General features: G+C 41.3%; 2 protein-coding genes across 2 annotated transcripts in view; both read left to right on the forward strand.

Annotated features, from left to right (window-relative positions):
* Positions 1 to 244: 244 nt before the first annotated feature.
* On the forward strand, positions 245 to 16,452 carry LOC143282769 (uncharacterized). The gene is made up of 5 exons (XM_076588529.1): positions 245 to 305; positions 1,253 to 1,402; positions 7,917 to 8,067; positions 10,657 to 10,927; positions 11,412 to 16,452. The coding sequence occupies exons 2-5, from the start codon at positions 1,261 to 1,263 to the stop codon at positions 12,042 to 12,044; spliced, it is 1,197 nt and encodes a 398-aa protein (XP_076444644.1). The 5' UTR covers positions 245 to 305; positions 1,253 to 1,260; the 3' UTR covers positions 12,045 to 16,452.
* Positions 16,453 to 19,004: 2,552 nt separating this feature from the next.
* Positions 19,005 to 22,314, forward strand: part of LOC143283235 (adrenocorticotropic hormone receptor-like) — a 29,931-nt gene continuing 26,621 nt past the window's right edge. Inside the window, exons 1-2 of the mRNA XM_076589409.1 lie at positions 19,005 to 19,022; positions 21,157 to 21,335. Of these exons, the coding sequence (XP_076445524.1) occupies positions 19,005 to 19,022; positions 21,157 to 21,335 (197 nt within the window). The remainder of the gene's footprint in view (positions 19,023 to 21,156; positions 21,336 to 22,314) is intronic.

Consider the following 22,314-nt stretch of genomic DNA (forward strand, 5'->3'; position numbering starts at 1 on the left):
ACACACACACACACACACACACACACACACATATATATATATATATATATATATACATACATAAATATGAATATGTGGGGAGGGGGCGGGGGTATCAATCTATCCATCTATCTGTAATGTACCAGGGTCAAACATGTATCTGTAATTTTTATCAATCTATATAATGCACCAGGCTCAAATTTCAGGAGGGTACATTTGCATATGGATCCCGGAAGTAACGGTAACTAGTGACTTGTTGCTATCACAAAAAATGGCGCTGTGATGTGAATTCATAGAAACTCAAGCAAACGGGAACATCATTTGTGGTGAGTTTTTAACAGAAATGTTTCCTTTCTCATGTGTTACAGTTGCTCATGATGAGAATAACGGAGGAAACGGGAAGAACATTACGAAATTGCCGTAATAGATAACCAAGACCACAATCAGTGTTGCACATTGGTGGTCCACGCATGCCACCATGAGTTTTGGGGTTTATGTTATTATTATTATTTTTTTTTTAGACCGATAGATTTACGAACAGACCTACCCAGGCATAAAACGTATACAAAGTTCAAGTTGAAGACGCTGTCACCGAACCGTTGATTACTTGACAACAATTGTGTTTACACCTTTCTTCTCCTGACGTTGTCTTCATTCTGACGCTCGATTATAACTTTCGCTTTACTCTGGGTCAGAAGAAATGATTTGTCATGGGTGTGTGTGCGTGCATGTGTGTGTGTGTGTGTGTGTGTGTGTGTGTGTGTGTGTGTGTAAATTTGTCATAAGTTCCATTAATTAGTAATTACTCTTTAACTTCTGAGTTTCTCTCACATTCACGCATAGATCCGTACATCATTATTCACACATGCATATAGTGATATACACAGCTTTTTTCACGCATTTTTCACCACACCTATCTGTTTTTCTTTATCTTGCTCACACACTTGCTCATTGTTACCCACTTTGATGTACAAATACACACATTCATGCACACACTGTATTAGCGGCCACACATACACATGCACCACACACAGGCACACAGATTAATACATACACCTTACCACACAAATTTATGCACACTTGTATACACAAATACACTCACACGCATGTATGCATGCATGCATGGACACATACACACAGAGACGCGTGCATGTGTGCGCGCGCGTGCGCGCGCGCACACACACACACACACACACACACACACACAATCCAGAGCAATATACCTTTCAAAAGCCAAAGATATCTCCATAACCATGCCATCTGTTGTGAACAGTTAACAGCATGGTGGACCAGCTATCCAAATACCGCATGTACAGCTATGGGTACACTGCTGTCACCCCACGCACTGCAGTTCCCACCCTGAGGGAGCTGTACCATGAGACTAATCGTAGCGTCTTGGGTGCTGCTCGTAAAGACCGACCAGGTACATCTTTCTTTTAACCTTACTTTTGTTTTTATTTGTTTGTTAGTTTGTGGTTGAGTGGTGGAGCATTTTGTGAAAAATTTGGTGAACATGGCACATTATTAAAATTTCAAATGATGTTTTAACTTTATTAATATCTGCTATCTGCTGTGTGCACACATTCAACAGCCACACATGCATACATATATAGATCTTCAAATGTTTTTGTATTCAAGTATTGTACCCCAAAAACACACTTGCACAGAGAGAGACAGACACAGAGAGAGATAGAGACAGAGAGAGAGAGAGAGGTTCATGACTCCAGACATGTTTCTGAAAAAGAATGATAAAGAGTTTGAGTCAAGAACTTTGTCTTGATATCAGTAGAATAGATCACTGAGATGAACACTTATATATATATATATATATATATATATATATATATATATATATATATATATATATATATATATTGTAACACATTTTTTGTTGTTCTCTGTCTGTTTCTCTCTCTTATTTCAACTCTGTCTCTCTGTGTTTTGTCTGTACCAGACATACACACATACAGGAAAACAGTCACAATCTCTCTCTGTGTCTGTCTCTTCTCTTCCTGTATATGGAATGCGACCTGTGGGTGACTATTTTGATGTGTTTATTCTGATTTTTGGTTATGATTATTACTAAACCCAGTTCATGCAGAATACCAGAAACCCTTCCTGATTCTGGAGCAAGCTTAAATCGTTTTCATGTAGAAAATCTGTTGAAAATAACGTCAGTAAAGAAGAGTGGTGTAAACACTTTTTCTCAAGTTTTTCAGCCTGAAGAATAGGTCAGCGATGGGCAAAACCATCTTGATATTGAGTACCTTTAACGTGATATCACAGAAAGTGAAGTCTATGCTGCAGTCTGTTGATTTAAAAATTGCAAGGCAGCAAGCCCTTCCAGGATTATTGGAGAAATCTTTAAAAATTCTGTAACTGTACGTGATCGCTCCATTTTGAGTCTTTCTCTTCAAGCAATTGTTCTTTTATGGAAGTTATCCTTTACAGTGGATAGAAGCTATCATCCAACCTCTGTTTAAAAAAGGTGACAGAAGCATAGCAGATGATTACTGAGGAATGTCATTGTTGAACATATGTAGTAAACTGCACAGCCACATTTCAAACAAAGGATTGAACGAATGGAGTGAGAGTAACAATGTCATTAACAGTTGTTACGCATGTATTAGATAGAAACATGGCACAGTTGATTGTATCTTTACATTATTTGCTATATTTCAATACCAGTTACAGCTGCACAAGAATATATCTTATTTTCATCAATTTTAGAAAAAGTGTGTGATTCCATTGTACAAACTCATGGAACATTTTTAAGAAAAGAGGAATTAATGGGGAACATGTACTGTGCTTATTATAAGCATTTATAACATTGATTGTGAAAGCAAAAGTAGAATTGGAGGTGAACTTACTGATTGTTTATGTGTCCTTTGGGGTTAAAACAAGTTCTGGTAGTCCAGCTCTGTTTTCACTCTGTATAAATGAATTGGCAGAAAAAATAATTCAGAAAGGTAAACATGGAATATGCTTATTCCTTTCTTCTTAGAAATCTTAATTTTTATGTTTGTCAATGATGTTAATATTTTGATTTTTGACTCAATCACATGCATGCAGACTCATTAAATGTTCTGTTTGACACAGCTAAGAAACTTGGTTTGATAGTTAGATTGATGTTAATATTTTGATTTTTGACTCAATCACATGCATGCAGACTCATTAAATGTTCTATTTGACACAGCTAAGAAACTTGGTTTGATAGTTAGATTAATCAGATGTTGTGATTATTTAGAAATGGTGATAACCACCATCTCTGAACAAGAAAAAATGGTTTTACAGCCAGACCAAGCTGACAGTTGTTAACATGTATTAGGTTTTAGGAATTATTATGTCCACCAGACTTTTACTTATACGCAGTTTAAATGACATAGCTAGTCAGATGTGCTTGAGTGGTAATGCATATGTGTGTGTGTGTAGTTTCATTAAAGCTAGTATACTTGTATTTCACCTTATTGACAAGGACTGCAGGAGGATATAATGTCAGAACTGTGCTTCATTGTATGCAGGGTTCTTCAGTTTTCTCTGGGACAGCTGGTGCTAGATGGATGACAGGTAGAGTTGAGTTTAACGACCTATTGGCTTCACACCCTTAAGGTCAAATGATGACAGGTTCCACTTAGTATTCTGAATTAGTGTGTTTCCATTTTGTTCTGGTTCTGTTAACTGAAATATGTTCAAATTAATTTCAACTCTTAATTCTAGACCTGTTTAGATTTGCTTGATTTTATTTTCCTCTTTTTTTTTCTTTAAAAATGTTGTGCTAAAATCGTATGTTTGAATGAGTGCATTAAACATGATTTGATAGTGTTAACAATTGGGAGAAAAATCAGTATTCTGAATTAGTATTCTGAATGACGGTACATTTTATAACAGCTTTTTGTTTTTACAAATAACTACTTAATTTCTTTGATTTTAGTTTCATCTTAGCTGTGTTTTCATTATGTTCTGGTTGTGTTAACGGAAATATATTCATCTTAATTCAAACTCTTGTAATATTTTTACCTGTTTAGTTTTGTTTGATTTTCATTTTACTCATTTTTTCCTATAAAGTTATTGTGCTGGAATCTTATGTTTGAAGGAGTGCATTAAACATGCATTGATTTGACAAGTGTAAACCACTGGGAAAAAGTCAGAGGTGGTGTCAAGTTTTGAACTTTCTGAACTTTGTCAACACAGTGTTTGGGACACCCGGCAAGGACAGCATTTCCATAGTCTAGTCTAGATAGGACAAGCGCACAAACCAATTTCATTGTGGTCTCTGTGCTTACATATTGGCGAATGGAGCTAATTTGTCAGAGTGCTTCCTATATGCTGATCTACAAATGTGGTTGACAGGTGATCAGTTTTAAAATGATCTTTCTAAGTTTAATTACTGATGGAAGCAGTCAAAAACACTAGAAACTAAATTCGTAGCTCGATTCCAACTGATCACAGATAATGATCAAGTTCTTGTCTATGTCAGACACTTTCTTTGAAAAATAGTCTGAAAACAGACCAACTAAAACCATACATTTCAACTACGTCATTCATTTTGATAGTACTGGGATGAGATGGAACATCAAACTGAAAGTTTGTATCAACTAAAATGACTGTACTGCTGGTGGTAGATTACACAAGTCAATCATTTCAGGGAGTTCCCAAAAGAACACACTGACACACTGTCAGTAAGTTTATTTTCATCACTGGGACTAGTGCGGTAGATGTTCCAAAAGCTGACACTGTGGTGTTGTGATGAAAAAGTTACATGCACTGCTTCAAAAGATGTATGAGGGAGGGAGGTGTTAGTGTTAAAAGTGATATTACCGGTCAGAGTGTTTCTGAAAAGCATGGCAGGGCCCCCCACAATGATGGTATCAGTATCAGTATCAGTAGCTCAAGGAGGCGTCACTGCGTTTAGTCAAATCCGTATACGCTACACCACATCTGTCAAGCAGATGCCTGACCAGCAGCGTAACCCAACACGCTTAGTCAGGCCTTGAGGAAAAAAAATAAATAAATAAAAAAATAAAATAAAATGAAATAAAATAAAATAACAAAAATTAAAATGAATAAATAAATAAATAAAATGATGGGAGTGAGGGACCGACCTGGCAGTAAACCCAGATGGGGCCAGTTCAGTGCACTTGCCTCACTGGCCAGGTTTCATGAATGAATGAAATGTCAATCCGATTGTCACTGATAGATTCATTTACTTCTCTTCGTTTATCTTGGCAGTGGTGGCCGAGTGACTGTGCGTTGAATGAAGCTACGTTGTGATTCTTTGCAAGTTTAGTGGGCTGTGTGCAGGGAGAGAAGAACAGAACATTTCATATTGCTATTATGACAGATCTAAAGCAAAATAAAAAAAATTAAAAAATCCTTTCCTCCAGGTTATTTTATTTTGTTTGTGTGCAAATCATTTAATCAAAGATTGAACAATTATAAAATGGATGATTGTTTATTCAGACAGAATGATTGTTGGTGCATTGACTATGGATGATAAGCTTTTTATACTGACTTATTTTTGTTTCAGTTTTTTTTGTTTTTTTTATTTTTTTTACTTTGTCCAGGTATCAGCTTTGAATGCTGGTTTTTGGATTGACCAGTCTTGTTTTGTTTCTTTAATGCAGAAAAACCTGTATATGTAACTTCTTTTTTCTCTTTAGAAAAATGATAGTATAAACATTAACATGTAATAGAACTATATTATTCAATAAATATGCAAGGACATATGTGTGTGCTAAATTTTGTATATGCAGTGTGTTTGTGTTGAGTACTGTATTTGTTAAAGACAAGTTCAAGTTATGTTTCAGGCTAGCTAGAAGCAAGGATATGAAAAAGATATGCAAATAATGCTTGTCAATGAGCAGAAGATATTTGGAACTTTGGCAGATTTCTATTTTGGTCTGTGCGTAACAGTAGAGAAGACTGAAACTAACAGCAAACAAACAATGACAACGAAAGCAGCACAAAATCCAGACAGAAACATGATCTATGCACACAGTAAACATATATATATATATATATATATATATATATATATATATATATATATATGTATGTATGTACACACACTGTCCTTTGTACCATGTCTAGGTAATGAATAGATGTGTGCATAGTATACTAGGAAGATATGTAATTTAAAATTGGAGTAGGGCCTGTATATTGAAATTACATAAAGATATTTCATGCTTCTTTCCTAACACAAAAAAAATCCCCAAAATATTTTGGAAGTAAAATTATCCCTTTAAAAGTGTAATAACAGTCCACACTGCGGCCAAAGATTCACCATGATTAACACAGTGTGACAACAGCAGATAAAGTGTAGAATTTTGTGTGTGTGTGTGTTTGTTTTTGTATTTGTTCATTTGAACAGTATGAAAACACATTGTGTGTAAACATTTTATCAGCTCACATTGATATTTCATATTTTACAATAACATTTGTACTGATAATGTTTGCAACTGATGATGATTACAGTATGAAAGGTAACATACACTGTTGATATTCATGGTATTTAGATGATCATGACAAAATCATAAAATTACTCTGAATATTGATTGATATGGATACTTATATAGCGCCTATTCTCGGTCAGAGACCAAGCTCTAAGTGCTTTACAAACACGGGGTCATTTGCAGCAACAGGCTGCTTACCTGGGTAGAGCCGACTGACTGCTGCCACTGGGCGCTCATCATTCGTTTTTTGTGTCATTCAATCAGATTTCAGGCACGCACACATACACACTCAGACAGACTTGTAACATTTTACATGTATGACCGTTTTGTTTGTTTAACCCACCATGTAGGCAGCCATACTCCGTTTTGGTGGTGTGTGTGTGTGTGGGGTGGGGGGGGGGGGGGGGTGCAAGCTGGGTATGTTCTTGTTTCCATAACTCACCAAACGCTGACATGGATTACAAGATCTTTAACGTGCATATTTGATCTTCTGTGTGCGTATACACACGAAGGGGGTTCAGGCACTAGCAGGTCTGCACATATGTTGACCTGAGAGATCGCAAAAAATTATATTAGCAATACAGAATGGTAAACTCATCTGCCAATACAAAGTCCTTGCGGGTCTGTGTTTTAAATTCCGCTCTCACCTTTTGACTGGAAAACCAAACAGAGTGTCTAGTCATTTGGATGAGATGATAAACCATGGTCCTGTACGCAGCATGCACTCGGCGCACTGAAAAATGAACCCATGGCAACAAAAGTGTTGTCCTCTGGCAAAATTCGGTTGAAGAAATCCACTCTGATAGGTACACAAAATATGTATATGCATCACTGGAGGCTTGACTAAGCACTTTGGGTCATGCTGATGGTCAGGCATCTGCCCAGTAGATGGGGCGTAGCACATATGGATTTGCCTGAGGGCAGTGACGCCTCCTGGAGAAGCTGAAACTAAAACATCATTCATTCATTCATTTTGACAATCGCTCCTGGTGGAGCATAGGCCATCGACGACCCCTCGCCATCGCACTCTGTTCTGGGCTGTTCTCGCCATTCCAGTCCAGTTGGTCCCTTGCTGCTTCAGCTCTGCCTCGGTATCTCGCCTCCAGCTGTTGCGAGGCCGGCCTCTCTTCCTCTTTCCCTGCGGGTTCCAGGTCAGGGCTTGGCGTGTGATGCTGGACGCTGGCTTCGTAAGGGTGTGTCCGATCCAGCCCCACTTCCTCCGCAGTATCTGCTTGGCCACTGGTTCCTGTCCCGCTCGCTCCCACAGATCTTCGTTTCATATCTTCTCCTGCCATCGGATCTTGTAGATGCGCCTCAGACAGGTGTAAACTAAAACATAGCAGTGCAGAATTATGGTGATACCAACCATGTTGGCGATCTTGAACTTGATCCGGGTTGGCGGTGACAATGATCATGAATTATTTTTTGATGATGATGGAACTTGAGGAGGCTGGTGATGATGACAGTGATGATGGCTGATTTCAGTTCACGACTGTCGTGCTGAGGTGATAAAGAAACACACGGCATCAGAGCGGTGGGATGCCTGGCTCCTGTCCCACGGACTCCGCTCAACCTATGATGACGTTCTGGCTTCACACGAAAAGCGAGACACCGACACACCCAGCAGCAAGAAACAGTAGGATCTCTTCGGCATCATATTGTATTTGTATTTGTATTTCTTTTTATCACAACATATTTCTCTGTGTGTTTGCATCACTACACTACAGCGCCACCCATTTTTTTGTGTTTTTTCCTGTCTTTTTTCTTGTCTTTTCCAGTGTGCAGTTTTATTTGTTTTTCCTATCGCAGTGGATTTTTCTACAGAATTTTGCAAGGAACAACCCTTTTGTTGCCATGGGTTCTTTTACGTGCGCTAAGTGCATGCTGCGCACGGGACCTTGGTTTATCATCTCATCCGAATGACTAGCATTCAGACCACCACTCAAGGTCTAGTGGAGGGGAAGAAAATATCGGCGGTTGAGCCATGATTCGAACCAGCACGCTCAGATTCTCTCGCTTCCTAGGCAGGCACGTTACCTCTAGGCCATCACCCCACTTTTCTTTTGTTTCTTGTTGTGTGTGTGTGTTTGTTTTTTATTTTTTATTTTATTTTATTTTTTTTAAGTTTTAGATGAAAATGCATTTCTATGGATGGACCCACTGCAGTCTTTTATATTGTTCAGATCAGTTTTGCTGCTTTGTTCGTTTGTTCATTCATGCATGCCCTGTTCCTTTTTTTTTTTTTTTTTTTTTTTTTTTAATCTTTCAGTTCCTGCTTCCGAATCTTCTTTTGATTTGTCATTCTCATCTTTTATATCGGAGGAAGATGGCTGGATGGTTAAGACGCCCGTCTGCCAATACAGAGAGTCTGTGAGGGCCAGGGTTCAAATCCTGATCTCGCTCTTTCTCCCAAGGGTATGACTGGAATATCAAACTGAGCATCTAATTCAGATATGATGATAAACTGAGGTCCCGTGTGCAGGAAGTGCTTGTTGCACTGAAAAAGAACCCATGGCAACAAGAGTGATGTCCTCTGGCAACATTTTGTAGAAGAAATTCACTCTGGTAGGAACACAAATACATATGCATGCACTCAAGGCCTGAACAAGCGCGTTGGGTTATGCTGCTGGTGAGGCATCTGCCCAGCAGGTGTGGTGTAGCGTATATGGATTTGTCCGAACGCAGTGATGCCTCCGTGAGAAACTGAAAGTGAAAGTGAAAGATCTTTTATTTCCATGTTGTCTGTGCTTCCTCTTTGTTTCTTCTTGGCCCTCTGCCTTGTGACTGTTCTTGTAGAATCATAAACACATGAATGTGAAAATTGTGTGCATAATACACAGACAAGTGCACTAAATGCAAAGCATGGATGTGTATAAAACCTTCAGTAGATTTGCACATCAACCCCTTCCCGAGCCACACACTTGTACATAGACATGCGCACGCACACTCACAGACACACACACACACACACACACACACACACACACACACACACACACACACACACACACAGATGTTCTAGCTTTTACAGAAAAGAAACTAAAAACAGCAGTATATGCAAATAAAACAGACACCACCACCATCATCATCATCAGTAATCATCACCATCATCATGTGCAGCAGCACATAAAACCCACCAATATGACACAAATCAACTCAACCTCCTGCTTCTTCTTTGTTCATGGGTTGCAACTCCCACGTTCATCAGTATACATGTACACGAGCAGGCTTTTACGTGCATGACCGTTTTTACCCCGCCATGTAGGCATGTAGGCAGCCATACTCCATTTTCGGGGATGTGCATGCTGGGTATGATCTTGTTTCCATAACCCACCAAACGCTGACATGGATTACATGATCTTTAACGTGCGTATTTGATATTCTGCTTGCGCATACACATCAAGGGGGTTCAGGCACTAGCAGGTCTGCACATATGCTGACATGGGAGATCGGAAAAATCTCCATCCTTCACCCACCAGGCGCCATTACCGAGATTCGAACTGGGGACCCTCAGATTGAAAGTCCAACGCTTTAACCACTCGGCTATTGGGCTGTTGTGCTGACAACCTTGTTGTACTGCTGTGAAACATGGACGACGTATCGCCATCACATTCAACAACTTGAGCAGTTTCACCAGAGATGCCTACGAAAGATCCTCGGCATAAAGTGGCAAGACAGGGTCTCCAACCTCCAGGTCCTGGAGAGGAGCGGCCAACCCAGCATAGAAAGCCTGCTGATCCAGTGCCAGCTACGATGGACAGGACACGTTGTCCACATGACAGACAGCAGGATCCCTAAGATGCTTTTGTATGGCCAGCTGAAGGAAGGCCACCGTGAACTTGGAAGACCCTGCAGGCGCTTCAAGGACACCTTGAAGACAAACCTCAAAGCCTGTGACAGACATCGCTTCCTGGGAAACTGATGCCCTTGACCGCTCTCGCTGGAGGATGCTGTGCTCTAGTGGCATAACGATGTTTGAAAACAAGAGAACGCTGACCATTAAGGAGAAGCGTCAGCGAAGGAAGCAGGGCTCAACTTCTGGAGACGTTTTCCCTTGCAACACCTGTGGGAAGTGCTGCGCATCCAGAATCGGCCTCTTCTCCCATATGAGGACACACACCGACAGATAAGCCTGCCTGCCTACTCATCCGTCAGACCAACGGGAGACTCCATCATCATTGTGCCCGTCATCAACTCAGCCAACATCCCTGTCTTGTTTCGGCAGACCGGACAAACTGCTGTACCAGGTGGGCAAGAGAGGGTCAGGCAACGGAGAGTTCAGCTTCCCCAGAGGACTGTGCGCGACACTGGAGTGTGACATCATCCTTGCCGACAGTCACAACCACCGCGTTCAGATCCTCAACCAGTTTGGCGTCTTTAAAAGGGCCTTCGGACGGCGGGGGTCGGGCCCTGGGGAGTTCAACGAACCGACCGATGTGGCCGAGTTGCCCAACGGTGACATTGCTGTAGCGGACAGGAGGAACAAGCGAGTGCAGGTGTGTGTGTGTGTGTGTGTGTGTGTGTGTGTGTGTAGATTTGTGTATGCATGCGTGATGTGTGCGTGTGTGTATGTAGCTGTGTGGTTGGTTGTGTGTGTGTGTGTGTGTGTGTGTGTGCGCGCGCGTGTGTGTTTTAGTATTAATATGCATATGTGTGTTAGAGAGAGAGAAAGTGTGTGTGTGTGGTTGTTTTTTTGCCCTAGGCATTTTCAAGATTGTGTCTTAGTGTGCAATTGTTTGTTTTATTGGTAACCATAGGAAAGGCAAACACTCTGAAGACAACTGCACAGATCTGATGTCTGTGTTCCATCCAAGTGTCATACACACACACACACACACACACACACACACACACACACACACACACAGAGAGAAAAGCATACACAAAAAATGATAATGCAGTGTTTAATGATGAAGAGGCTGTACCTGTGACAGAAAGTGGCCACACGTCAAAACCCAGCATGGCTGCGTTTGTCGCCAGGTGTTTTCCGAGGTGGGGGAGTTCCTCAGCCAGCACCCCATCCGGCACGAGCCCTACAGCCTGGCCTGCGACCAGCAGTACAACCTGGTGGTCTGCACCATGGACAGGACCCTGGAGCTCTTCACGGAAATGGAGCCAGTCACCACCTTCCCGATCCCAATCAGCGGAGGAGGAGGAGGACAGCGGAAAGGCTCCCCGCTTCACGTGGGCATCAGCGAGCAGGAGGAGATCTTTGTCAGCGACCCTGCCGATCAGCACATCAAGGTGTTCAACTTCAGCGGGGACATGCTCCGCCAGTTCCAGCCCCAGTCACACGCGGGAGGGTTGGCGTGCTCTCTGGGCGGGATCTTTGTCAGCGTGCTGGGTCAGGTCCTGGTGGCGGACACTCTGAACCACTCGGTCAGCCTGTTCACCGACACCGGCACCTTTCTCAAGCAGGTGGCGGTGCCCCTGGACGAGGTGGGGTGCGTGCACTCACTGGCCGTCGGCCCTGAGGGCCATCTGATTGTGTCGGAGTTCTCCATGACGGGGCCTCACTGTGTCAAGATTTTCCGCTACCGGGAGTGTCCATGTCATGAAGGGAAAGTGCTTTCCAGCAGAAAGCGAACCCCCGTCGCTTCCCCGGATGCTTGACGATGTTAGTTGTGGGTTTTTTTTTGTTTTTTGTTTTTTTTTTTGGTTGGTTTTTAAACTTGCACTTTGTGGTATTATGTTCTGCAAACTTTCACATCATAATCATAGCATTTCTGTGAATATATTGTATGTGATGGTAAATGTAGGGACATAGTCATCTCTTTTTGTTTTGCATTTGGAGGCAGTGTTTTTTTAATTGGCTGTTGAGACTTTTCACAATAAGGACACATAGTTTTTGTGATCAAAATCTCTTTCGCTTTTCTCATTTTGTTTGAATTTTATTTTATCAGTTTGATTTTTTAAAATAGTAAATATCATTTTATCAACAACAAAAAAAAGCTTCAGCTGTTCATTGTTCACTTTGTAAGTTAAGTTAGGTTTTCACATGATATTACTGTCACAATTCTTCATTCAACAATAGCTTCTTTTTCCCTTGGTAGCAGTGCAAAGTTTGTTTTAAAAAAAAAAGAAAAAAAAGAAAAATGATAATAATAATCCAGTTTATATAGTGCCCTTCCATGTAAAAAATGCTCATTTACACAGTACAAAGTAAAAAACTAAAACCAAAACAAGAAAAAACAAAACAAAATGAGAAAAAAAAGATGAATTGAACATACATTTAAACACTAAAATGAAAATCTTACATCCATAACTTTGCACAGACATCAAACGAAGCACTGAAGTACGTTCAGACTCACACAAAAATCATTGCACACAATTTTAACACAACACACATCACACATATACATCACAATACCTAAATAATGCACATTTCATACCACCAATACTTAACCTCGGAACCGTATGGAAACCACCTGTGTCTCAATGTATTTTCTACCTGTTTTGCTGAGTCATGTGTGTGTGGTCCGGCATTTATAGTAATTGATAATTTTCATCACAATATTGTTCATTCTGTAATAATGCATAAATTCACTTTGTCCTTGTTAAGCAATTCGGTGCTTTCTTATTGCAGAGATAATTGCCTTTTAATGTCTTTTACTGCTACATTTACAGTGAGTTACTGTATATTCTTTTTTCTCCTGTTATATGTCCTAAAATGAAAAAAAGAAAGAAAAAAAGATGAATAGTGGTGACGTGAATGGATTTAGGAAGTATAAAATCTGTTGAAAATGATCAAATATTTGTTTTTGAAGTGTTGACATTGTGTCAGAGTAATAAAATTCACAATCACGGTTTTCATTTTTGTGATGGTAGTCACAAGTTCACAATCGGTTTTTAAATTCTTTGTCGTCTGTTCAAGACAACTTTGTTAAGCTAACTAAATGTGGGGAGAAAAAAACAATAAAATCATTGAAAGATTAGTTTTCCACTTGCCTAATTTCCTATACGCATTCTCTTTGTTATTGTTCATGTTGTTTGTGCCGTTGTACAACAAATTCTGAACAATTCAGATAATAACTTAAACACATTATTTCATTTATCATACATACATGTTGTTCATTATGTACAGTGTAATCATGCCATTTACATTGTCACCATGATTTGTTCGCCTTTTTTGTTCTCTTCATTTTGGTTTTTTCCATGTCCCCCCATGAGGTAATTTGCAGAATAAAACCCTAACATTGACCTGTGTATATTTGTGGAAATAACCGCTTGTCTCGTGTTGACTTAATGCGCAGTGGTGTCATTGTGATGTAGTTCATCGTAAATCTTCCCAAAGGGGAATACAGACCAACATCCAAGATAAGTGTTGGAAATTTTCTTGGCAGTGTGGATTTTTATTCGTAAGATTTGGGATCATTTCCAATCAGTTTGGGTTAGATTACACGGAAAGTCAACAACAAAAAATCTTTTCTTCTTCTTCTTCTTCTTCTTCTGCGTTGGTGGGCTCCAACTCCCACGTTTACTCGTATGTACACGAGTGGGCTTTTACGTGTATGAACATTTTTAACCTGCCATGTAGGCAGCCATACTCCGCTTTCGGGGGGTGTATGCTGGGTATGTTCTTGTTTCCATAACCCACCGAACGCTGACATGGATTACAGGATCTTTAACGTGCATATTTGATCTTCTGCTTGCGTATACACACGAAGGGGGTTCAGGCACTAGCAGGTCTGCACATATGTTGACTTGGGAGATCGGAAAAATCTCCACCCTTTACCCACCAGGCGCTATCACTGAGATTCGAACCCGGGACCCTCAGATTGAAAGTCTAACGCTTTAACCTACTCGGCTATGGTGCATGTCAAAAAATCTTTTGAATGGTAGGGCTTGCTCCCAGAATGCAGTGTGGCTTCCTAAACAGTGGGGTCGACATGGTCATGCATGTGAAAACCCTCTCAAAGATACCAGTGAACATGGGAGTTGCATAGATGATGATCTTGTTCAGCTGACTTTGTCAGAGAATAAGTGCTGGTTCTTGATTTTGGTTTATCTGTCAGAAACACTATCAGTATCAATGGATCTGGTTGAAGCAAGTGTTGAATTCAACATGATTGTTTCTAAACTAGTTCTGTATGCAGTCTGACATGGCTTTATGATTGGCTGGACCATAAACAATGTTATTTGATTTTGTTTATTAAATGAAGAGTTACTGCCAAGAAATCATCCGAGTAAACAGATACCATTGATGTGGTGGGCAGATTCTTGTTTGTTGGTGGTGTTGTTTAGTGAAATAACTCACAGTAAGTGAAAATGAAACATTTTGGTTTTTTTCTATATATTTCATCTCATAGCTACAAAAAGATTATTTTAAAAAAAAAACACTGAAATCTATTGTATGTTTTTTCTTTAAAATATAATAAAAAGGACTATGGGCCTCATTACTTGTTTTCTGTATGTTGCAATAATCTTATGAATTGCACTGTTTAATCAGTATTGTTTGTGATGAGCCTTCAGAGTTATGGGATCATCACATGGTTTTCTGTGATAATGATAAGAGCTGTCTGTGCAATCTTCTTGAAACAGTATTCTTACATTTGTTGCAAAGTCATATCCATTATATTTGATGGTGGTGATTTTCATCTGCAGAGTTATTGAACGCTTGTTGGTTGGTGTTTTTTTTGTTGCAAATTTTATCACCTTATCAGTTTACAAAAGTTGTGTATAAATGTAAGTTTGTACATGTGTTTGTGCATTTGTGAACAACTGGAGATTTTCAGGCATTCGTATCATGACTGACAAGCTCATGTTTACAGCACAGCAATCATACGAAGATGTAGTGTGAAGGCAAGACAAAACAATAAGTTTATTTTATGTACCCACTGGGGAATTGAAACATTGCACACCTGCAACAGTTACATACTTACATACACCGTACAAAACAAACAGGGTAAATACATGGAGGAGATGCAGTTTGGAAGCCAGTTGTTAGATCCAGGATTACATTGCGTCACAGTGAGTGCTCTCTGTGTGTGTGTGTGTGTGTGTGTGTGTGTATTATTAATTTTTATATTATTATTATTATTGTTATTTTTACTTTATTTTATTGTTATTTATTTATTTTTTGTTGTTGTTATTTTTACTTTTTTATTTTATTTTATTTTATTTATCTGTATATTATTATTATTTTTAAATTTTATTTTCTATTGTTTTTTTTTTCTTGTTTTTTTCTCAAGGCCTGACTAAGCACGTTGGGTTACGCAGCTGGTCAGGCATCTACTTGGCAGATGTGGTGTAGTGTATATGGATTTGACCGAACGCAGTGATGCCTCCTTGAGCTACTGATACTGATACTGATTACATTGCTGTATTATATTGTGTCAACTGAATGACATGACACTAAATAAATGCAGGCATTATATTTGTGCAGTCACAGTGTACTTCAAGAAGTGAAGATGTCAGTGTGTGGAAAACAGACTACCAATGATTTCTGAAAAATAGTTGTTTTTGTTGTTGTTTTTTTTCCATTTGTATTCTAACTGAACATTAGAGCCAGTTCATATAGTGTTATCATAAAAGTTTGAACTTGAAATATAGCTCAAATTTTATTTTGAAAATAATTCCAGGAAAATATTTTGAATTATTAACATATTCTGCATTAAAAGCTTAAAAAGTTGTTGGAACAAGTTTTGGTGTTCCATTTGTCAATGATATATCATTTTTGATCATGGTTACTGAATTAGAAATAGTGTTATATCATGGCTACAAGAAAGTGTTTTCCTTCGCCAGTTGCCCACAATGTTTAGAAGTGAAGCATTTACACTTGGAATGTCATGCATTTGCAAAAAAAAAAAAAAAAAAAAAAATTGCTTATTTGTCATCGTGTTTGTTGTTGTTGTTGTTGTTTTCTTTTATGAGATGGTGAAGGTAAGAGCAAGGAGGCTCAGAAGTATGAGTGATGGTCATTGAATATTTTTGGAACTAATTTTTGACCACCAAACACGTACTGTGTCAGTTGATGTTGAATGCATTGTAACGGTTCTTGGTCAATTGAAAAAATAGTGTGTGTGTGTGTGTGTGTGTCTCTCTCTCTCTCTCTCTCTCTCTCTCTCTCTCTCTCTCTCTCTATATATATATATATATATATATATATATAATGTCTACACACACACACACACACACACACACACACACACATATATATATATATATATATATATGTCTATACATGCATACATATATGTGTGTGTGTGTGTGTGCGTGTGTGTGCATACACTTCTGAATGATGAAAACACAGGTCATGTACTGCATATGTCAACTGATGCAATCTTCTGATAAACCCACATGTTTGTATGCCTTCATTGTGTATTTTGTAGCTAATTGAGAACACCACATTAAAGTATAGATAAGCATTGTGCATTTTTCTTCTTTTCGTTTTTTAAATCAGTGAAAATGAAATCGACAGAATGAGAGGAAGGGGAGATGCATGTGTGTGTGTTTTTGTGTGTGTGTGTGTGCCTACCTCTCTGTCAGTCTGTGTTTGTGTCTATGTCTGTGTGTGTCTATGTGTGTGTGTGTGTGTGTGTGTGTTGTGTTGTGTTGTGTACAATGGTGTACATGCATATGAATGTACATGTGTACTCACATGCACTTGCATATGAATGTGAGATAACAAGCACATACACACACATGCACACACACATGTACTTTGAAGGGGAGTTTAGTTCTGTGTTATACTGAAACTGATCCCTCCACCCCCCCACCCCCTGCCCCTCTGAACTGCTTTTACTGCTGTGGGTATTTCTGGATTCACAGACTTAGTCCCTGAAATACTTCCCGATAATTGGTATTTCTGGATTCACAGAATTATTCCCAGAAATACTTCTAGACAATTAACTCGCTCCATACGAACGGCGAAAGAGACGACGTTAACAGCGTTTCGCCCCAATTACCACCATCAAAATATTGCAAGCGGAAGGCTCTTATACTGAAGAGGTGAATGTTGACAAAGAACACCACAATTTTGACGACGGAAGCTAAAGGTTGGGTCATTGAGACACCCACTGGACATCCGAGGGGTCTGTGTAGAGGAGAAAAGAGGACTGGCCGTACTGAGTGAGTTAAGGGGGTAAGTCTGAGATAATATCCCACCAGCCGCCGTAGCGAAGTGGTTAGCATCACGGACTGACGGCTGGGAGGATGCGGGTTCGAATCCCAGTGGATGTGGGTTTTTCGGCCCTCGGCTCACTCCTGCCTAGAGTTCAGTGTGCTATGGGCTTAAATGGGAAGACTTGGGACCACACAGTCGAGTATCAACCACTTCATGGATGCATCTTTGGGTGTGTTGCTCTAATTTCCTGACCAATACTGCAAGTGTTTGTATCTCTCGGGCCTGGTTAACGCCAGGATATTTTTAAGACAGGAAGTATAGAGTACAGCCTTGTCACGTAGTCCCAAACCTAAATGGACCTCCATAGCAGCATCGTCATCATTATCATTGTTATCTTCCTCCTTCTTCTTGAACATTGATATAAAGAAAAAGTCCCAAATTATGCAGCCTTTCATGGCTTGCTCTCATGGTGATCTCAGTTTCGATGCCCATCCACTTCCGTTCTTGCTGTAAGTCTTATCAAGGTTTGTGGTGTCAGCAGATTCAATGCAGTGGGGAGTGTGGTTTGAGGGACACTGGGGGTGGGGGAGTGGGGGGGGGGGGGGCGCTGTCTCAGTCTGGCTCTGCGACAAAGCCATTATTGTTGTCGTCAGTAGGGGGTTTAGTAGGTGGTGTCCTAAGTACGTTACATCAGAAGAGGTAATACTGAACACTACCAAAGTGACACAGCAGTAGTACAGGGTCTCCTGCGGTGTGTGGCATTCTGGCGACCTAACATTGATGGCCCCCTGTGAGTTGCCAGCTTTGGGACTGTAACAGACAAACCAGAGTGTGGCCACGAGGGGCATAGAAGTAATGTCACAGAAACAGTGCAGATGATGGACAGCAAGAAAAAGAAAACAGAAAGAAAAAAAAAAGAAAGGCCGGTTATCCCAGAAATGTCCACGGGGGGTGAATCTGAGCCATACCAGAATTATCCCCCGTGAGTTAATCTGGATTAAGAGGGGGGGAGCTGTGGGTTATCCCAAAATTACCTCCCTCCTGCTTTTTCACATTTTCCTTTGATTTGTGCCTTTTGAAGTATTTCTTCAAAAAGAGGAGGTGGTAGATCTGGATTTAGTTGTATTTGTATTTATATTCCTTTTTATCACAACAGATTTCTCTGTGTGAAATTCGGGCTACACAACAGCGCCACCTTTTTTTTTCCCTGCGTGCAGTTTTATTTGTTTTTTCCTATCGAAGTGGATTTTTCTACAGAATGTTGCCAGGAACAACCCTTTTGTTGCCGTGGGTTATTTTACGTGTGCTAAGTGCATGCTGCACACGGGACCTCGGTTTATCGTGTCATCCAAATGGCTAGCGCCTAGACCACCACTCAAGGTCTAGTGGAGGGGGAGAAAATATCGGCGGCTGAGCCGTGATTCGAACCAGCGCGCTCAGATTCTCTTGCTTACTAGGCGGACGCGTTACCTCTAGGCCATCATCACTCCACTATCCCAGAAAAGTCCATGGCGGCCCCCCGGAGAGTAAGTTTAAAGCCATACCAAGTCTACCCCCGGGAGTAAGAGTGAGAAGGAGGATAAATCCAGTTCCATACACCAGCACTGACACAACGATGGTTAACTCACTCAGTACGGCCAGTCCTCTCTTCTCCTCAACACAGACCCCTCGGATGTCCAGTGGGTGTCTCAATGACCCAACCTTTAGCTTCCGTCGTCAGAATTGTGGTATTCTTTGTAAACATTCACGTCTTCAGTATAAGAGCCTTCCGCTTGCAATATTTTGATGGTGGTAATTGGGGTGAAACGCTGTTAATGTCGTCTCTTTCGCCGTTCGTATGGAAAGAGTTAAACCTGGATATGGGCATGGAACGAGTGACATGGTCGAAAGGCCACTGGAACACCGTGGAAGATGGAGCAGAAGAAGAAGCATGCAGCATATGCAGCACGTGCAACACGTGCACACACAGAGAGACAGACAGACAGACTCGACTTGGAAAAGTATGTGTGTGTGTGTGTGTGTGTGTGAGAGAGAGAGAGAGAGAGAGAGAGAGAGAGAGAGAGAGATCTGGCTGGGCGGCTTGGACTTTGACAACAATTGATTAACACTGAGAGGTCCGGTTTTTGTTGTTGATATTGACAAGTTGTTTCGGAAAAGAAAATATGTGTGTGTGTGTGTGTGTGTGTGTGTGTGTGTGTGTGTGTGTGTGTGTGTGTGTGTGTGTGTGTGTGTGTGTGTGTGTGTGTGTGTGTGTGTGTGTGTGTGTGTGTGTGTGTGTGTGTGTGTGTGTGTGAGTGTGTGTGTGTGTGTGTGTGAGTGTGTGTGTGTGTGTGTGTGTGTGTGTGTGTGTGAGTGTGTGTGTGTGTGTGTGTGTGTGTGTGTGTGTGTGTGTGTGTGTGTGTGTGTGTGTGTGTGTGTGTGTGTGTGTGTGTGTGTGTTGTCACTGTTCTTTGATTATCTTAGGGTGCATCCGGTCCATGGCCATTTGACCCATCTGTGATTCCTTCAAGTGTCAACCTCAAATTGTTTCCTTGTGACAAGACTGGCAATTGCTCCAGGTGTCGCCCGTTGTAATTGGACAGTGATGGGGATTAGAATTTCAAAGTAATCCTATAATGATACCCCGTGCCCCACACGGGTACCTCCCTATCCCCCTCCCACACCCTCCTCTCCCAAAAGTCTTCCGTGTCGGCAAGAGGAAGATGCACGGTGGTTCGCGATCTCTGCTTGGATCCAGATGGAACACAAGTTCAGTCTGGTTCCGCGACAAAACGAGTTGGTTTTTTTGGGGTTTTTTCCTCTACTTCTCCTTTTTCTTTCACGTTCATGGACTGCAATTCACACTTTCACTCCGCGTTTGTATACCTTCGAGTGGATTTTTACGTATACGTATATAACACGACCGTTTTCACCCCGCCATGCAGGCAAATACACTTCGTTTTTATGCTCTGTGTGTTCGTGTTTCCCCAACCCAACGACTGACATGGATTTCGGGATCTTTACCGTACGTGTTTTGATCTTGTGCATGGGAATACTCAGGAAGAAGTCAGTTTCAGGCACCAGCATGTCTGCACATTTTTTTGGCCAAGTAGATCGGAAAAATCTCCACCCTGAACGCTTTCACCGCCAGTCAATTTTCGAGTACAAAATTCTTTTGTGGTATAAACACAAAAGACAGTGGCTAAGAACAGCTGGGGATTCCCCCTGCGATGTATAGCAAGTATGGCCTATCCTACCACTGAACATTAAGAACATTAGGTTCATGTATAACAGACCAGTGAATGGCCCTCTTTCAATGACATGGGTCCTCTACCACGCCTGTGCATAAATGCGAGCTTGGCGGTGAAAGGGTTAACCCACCAGGCTGAGGGTTGAAAGTTTAACGCTTAACTCACTCAGTACGGCCAGTCCTCTCTTCTCCTCTACACAGACCCCTCGGATGTCCAGTGGGTGTCTCAATGACCCAACCTTTAGCTTCCGTCGTCAGAATTGTGGTATTCTTTGTCAACATTCACGTCTTCAGTATAAGAGCCTTCCGCTTGCAATATTTTGATGATGGTAATTGGGGTGAAACGCTGTTAACGTCGTCTCTTTCGCCGTTCGTATGGAGAGAGTTAACCACTCGGCTGTTACACCCGTAAGAACGATGATTGTCCTCAGCGGGTGGTATCCCCCGTGACGTCTGTTGACTCAGACCTTGCACGTCAGTGCTGGAACTCCACGGAAGTGAGGCGGCAGCAGCAGCGGTGCAGGGTAACCTGTGGAGGGTGGCCTCATGGTGACCCGGCAGTGACGGCTTCCTGTGGAATGCTGGGAACTGTGACAGGACGAGAGTCTGGGTGTGGATGTGTATGTCAGGGGTACACGGGCTTAGTGGCTCGGGGGGGTCAATGCTGCTTGGAAAGGCACGGGGTATATGGGGCAGCGATTCCCCCACCCCCTCCCCCCTGGTTTGTTTTGGTTTGCTTGTTTGTTTGTTGTAGGCTGGGGGATTCAGTCATTGCAGTAATGGCAGTGAACATTTTGTCGGTATAGTTTGAACGCTCATTTATACACTCAACAACCAATCATCGACTGGCAAAGCGGTTGCCACTTACCGCTATTCTCTCACTCAGCCCCACCTTCCTTTCAGTAAACTGAACGACAGACGCCTGGTCCACCCCACCATCGATTTTCCATTGGCGCGAATGCTGTTTGTCTTTGTGTGATGTGTACAAAGGTCTCCCTGACAAAGAAATATGGAAACTGCACTGCAAGGCAGGGTGATTTGGAATCATCGATTCCAGTCGATTGGTGTGGTATCTGTACAGAAACTCCTGGGTGGAGAAAGACATAGAGAGACAGAGACAGAGAAAGCCAAAAGCGGAGAGATTGTGTGTGTGTGTGTGTGTGTGTGTGTGTGTGTGTGTGTGTGTGTGTGTGTGTTGTGTGTGTGTGTGAGTTTGTGTATGTGTTTGTGAGAGAGAGAGAGAGAGTGTGTGTGTGTGTGTGTGTGTGTGAGTAGAGAGAGAAAGAGAGAGGGGGTTGGGGGGGGGGGGGGGCGAAGATCAGTTTGTTTCAAAGAGGCGTCAAAGTGTGCAGACTTAAACTGATCCATGTACACTACACAAATGACAGAGATAGAGACACAGACAGACAGATACAGGGAAATGAAGACTGAGTGATGAAGTCGAACAAACAAGCAGAGCAGCGAACAATACAGCCATTCGGTTAGCCATCTCTCTTGTTTCACATCGATTTCTTCTTCTTGTCTTTCCAAGTCTTCATTTCATCTCTTCCTTCACCTCTTCTTTCCTCTTCTTTCCTTCCTTCCACCTT

The sequence above is a fragment of the Babylonia areolata genome, chromosome 6, assembly GCF_041734735.1.
Source record: "Babylonia areolata isolate BAREFJ2019XMU chromosome 6, ASM4173473v1, whole genome shotgun sequence".
Taxonomy (NCBI): domain Eukaryota; kingdom Metazoa; phylum Mollusca; class Gastropoda; order Neogastropoda; family Buccinidae; genus Babylonia; species Babylonia areolata.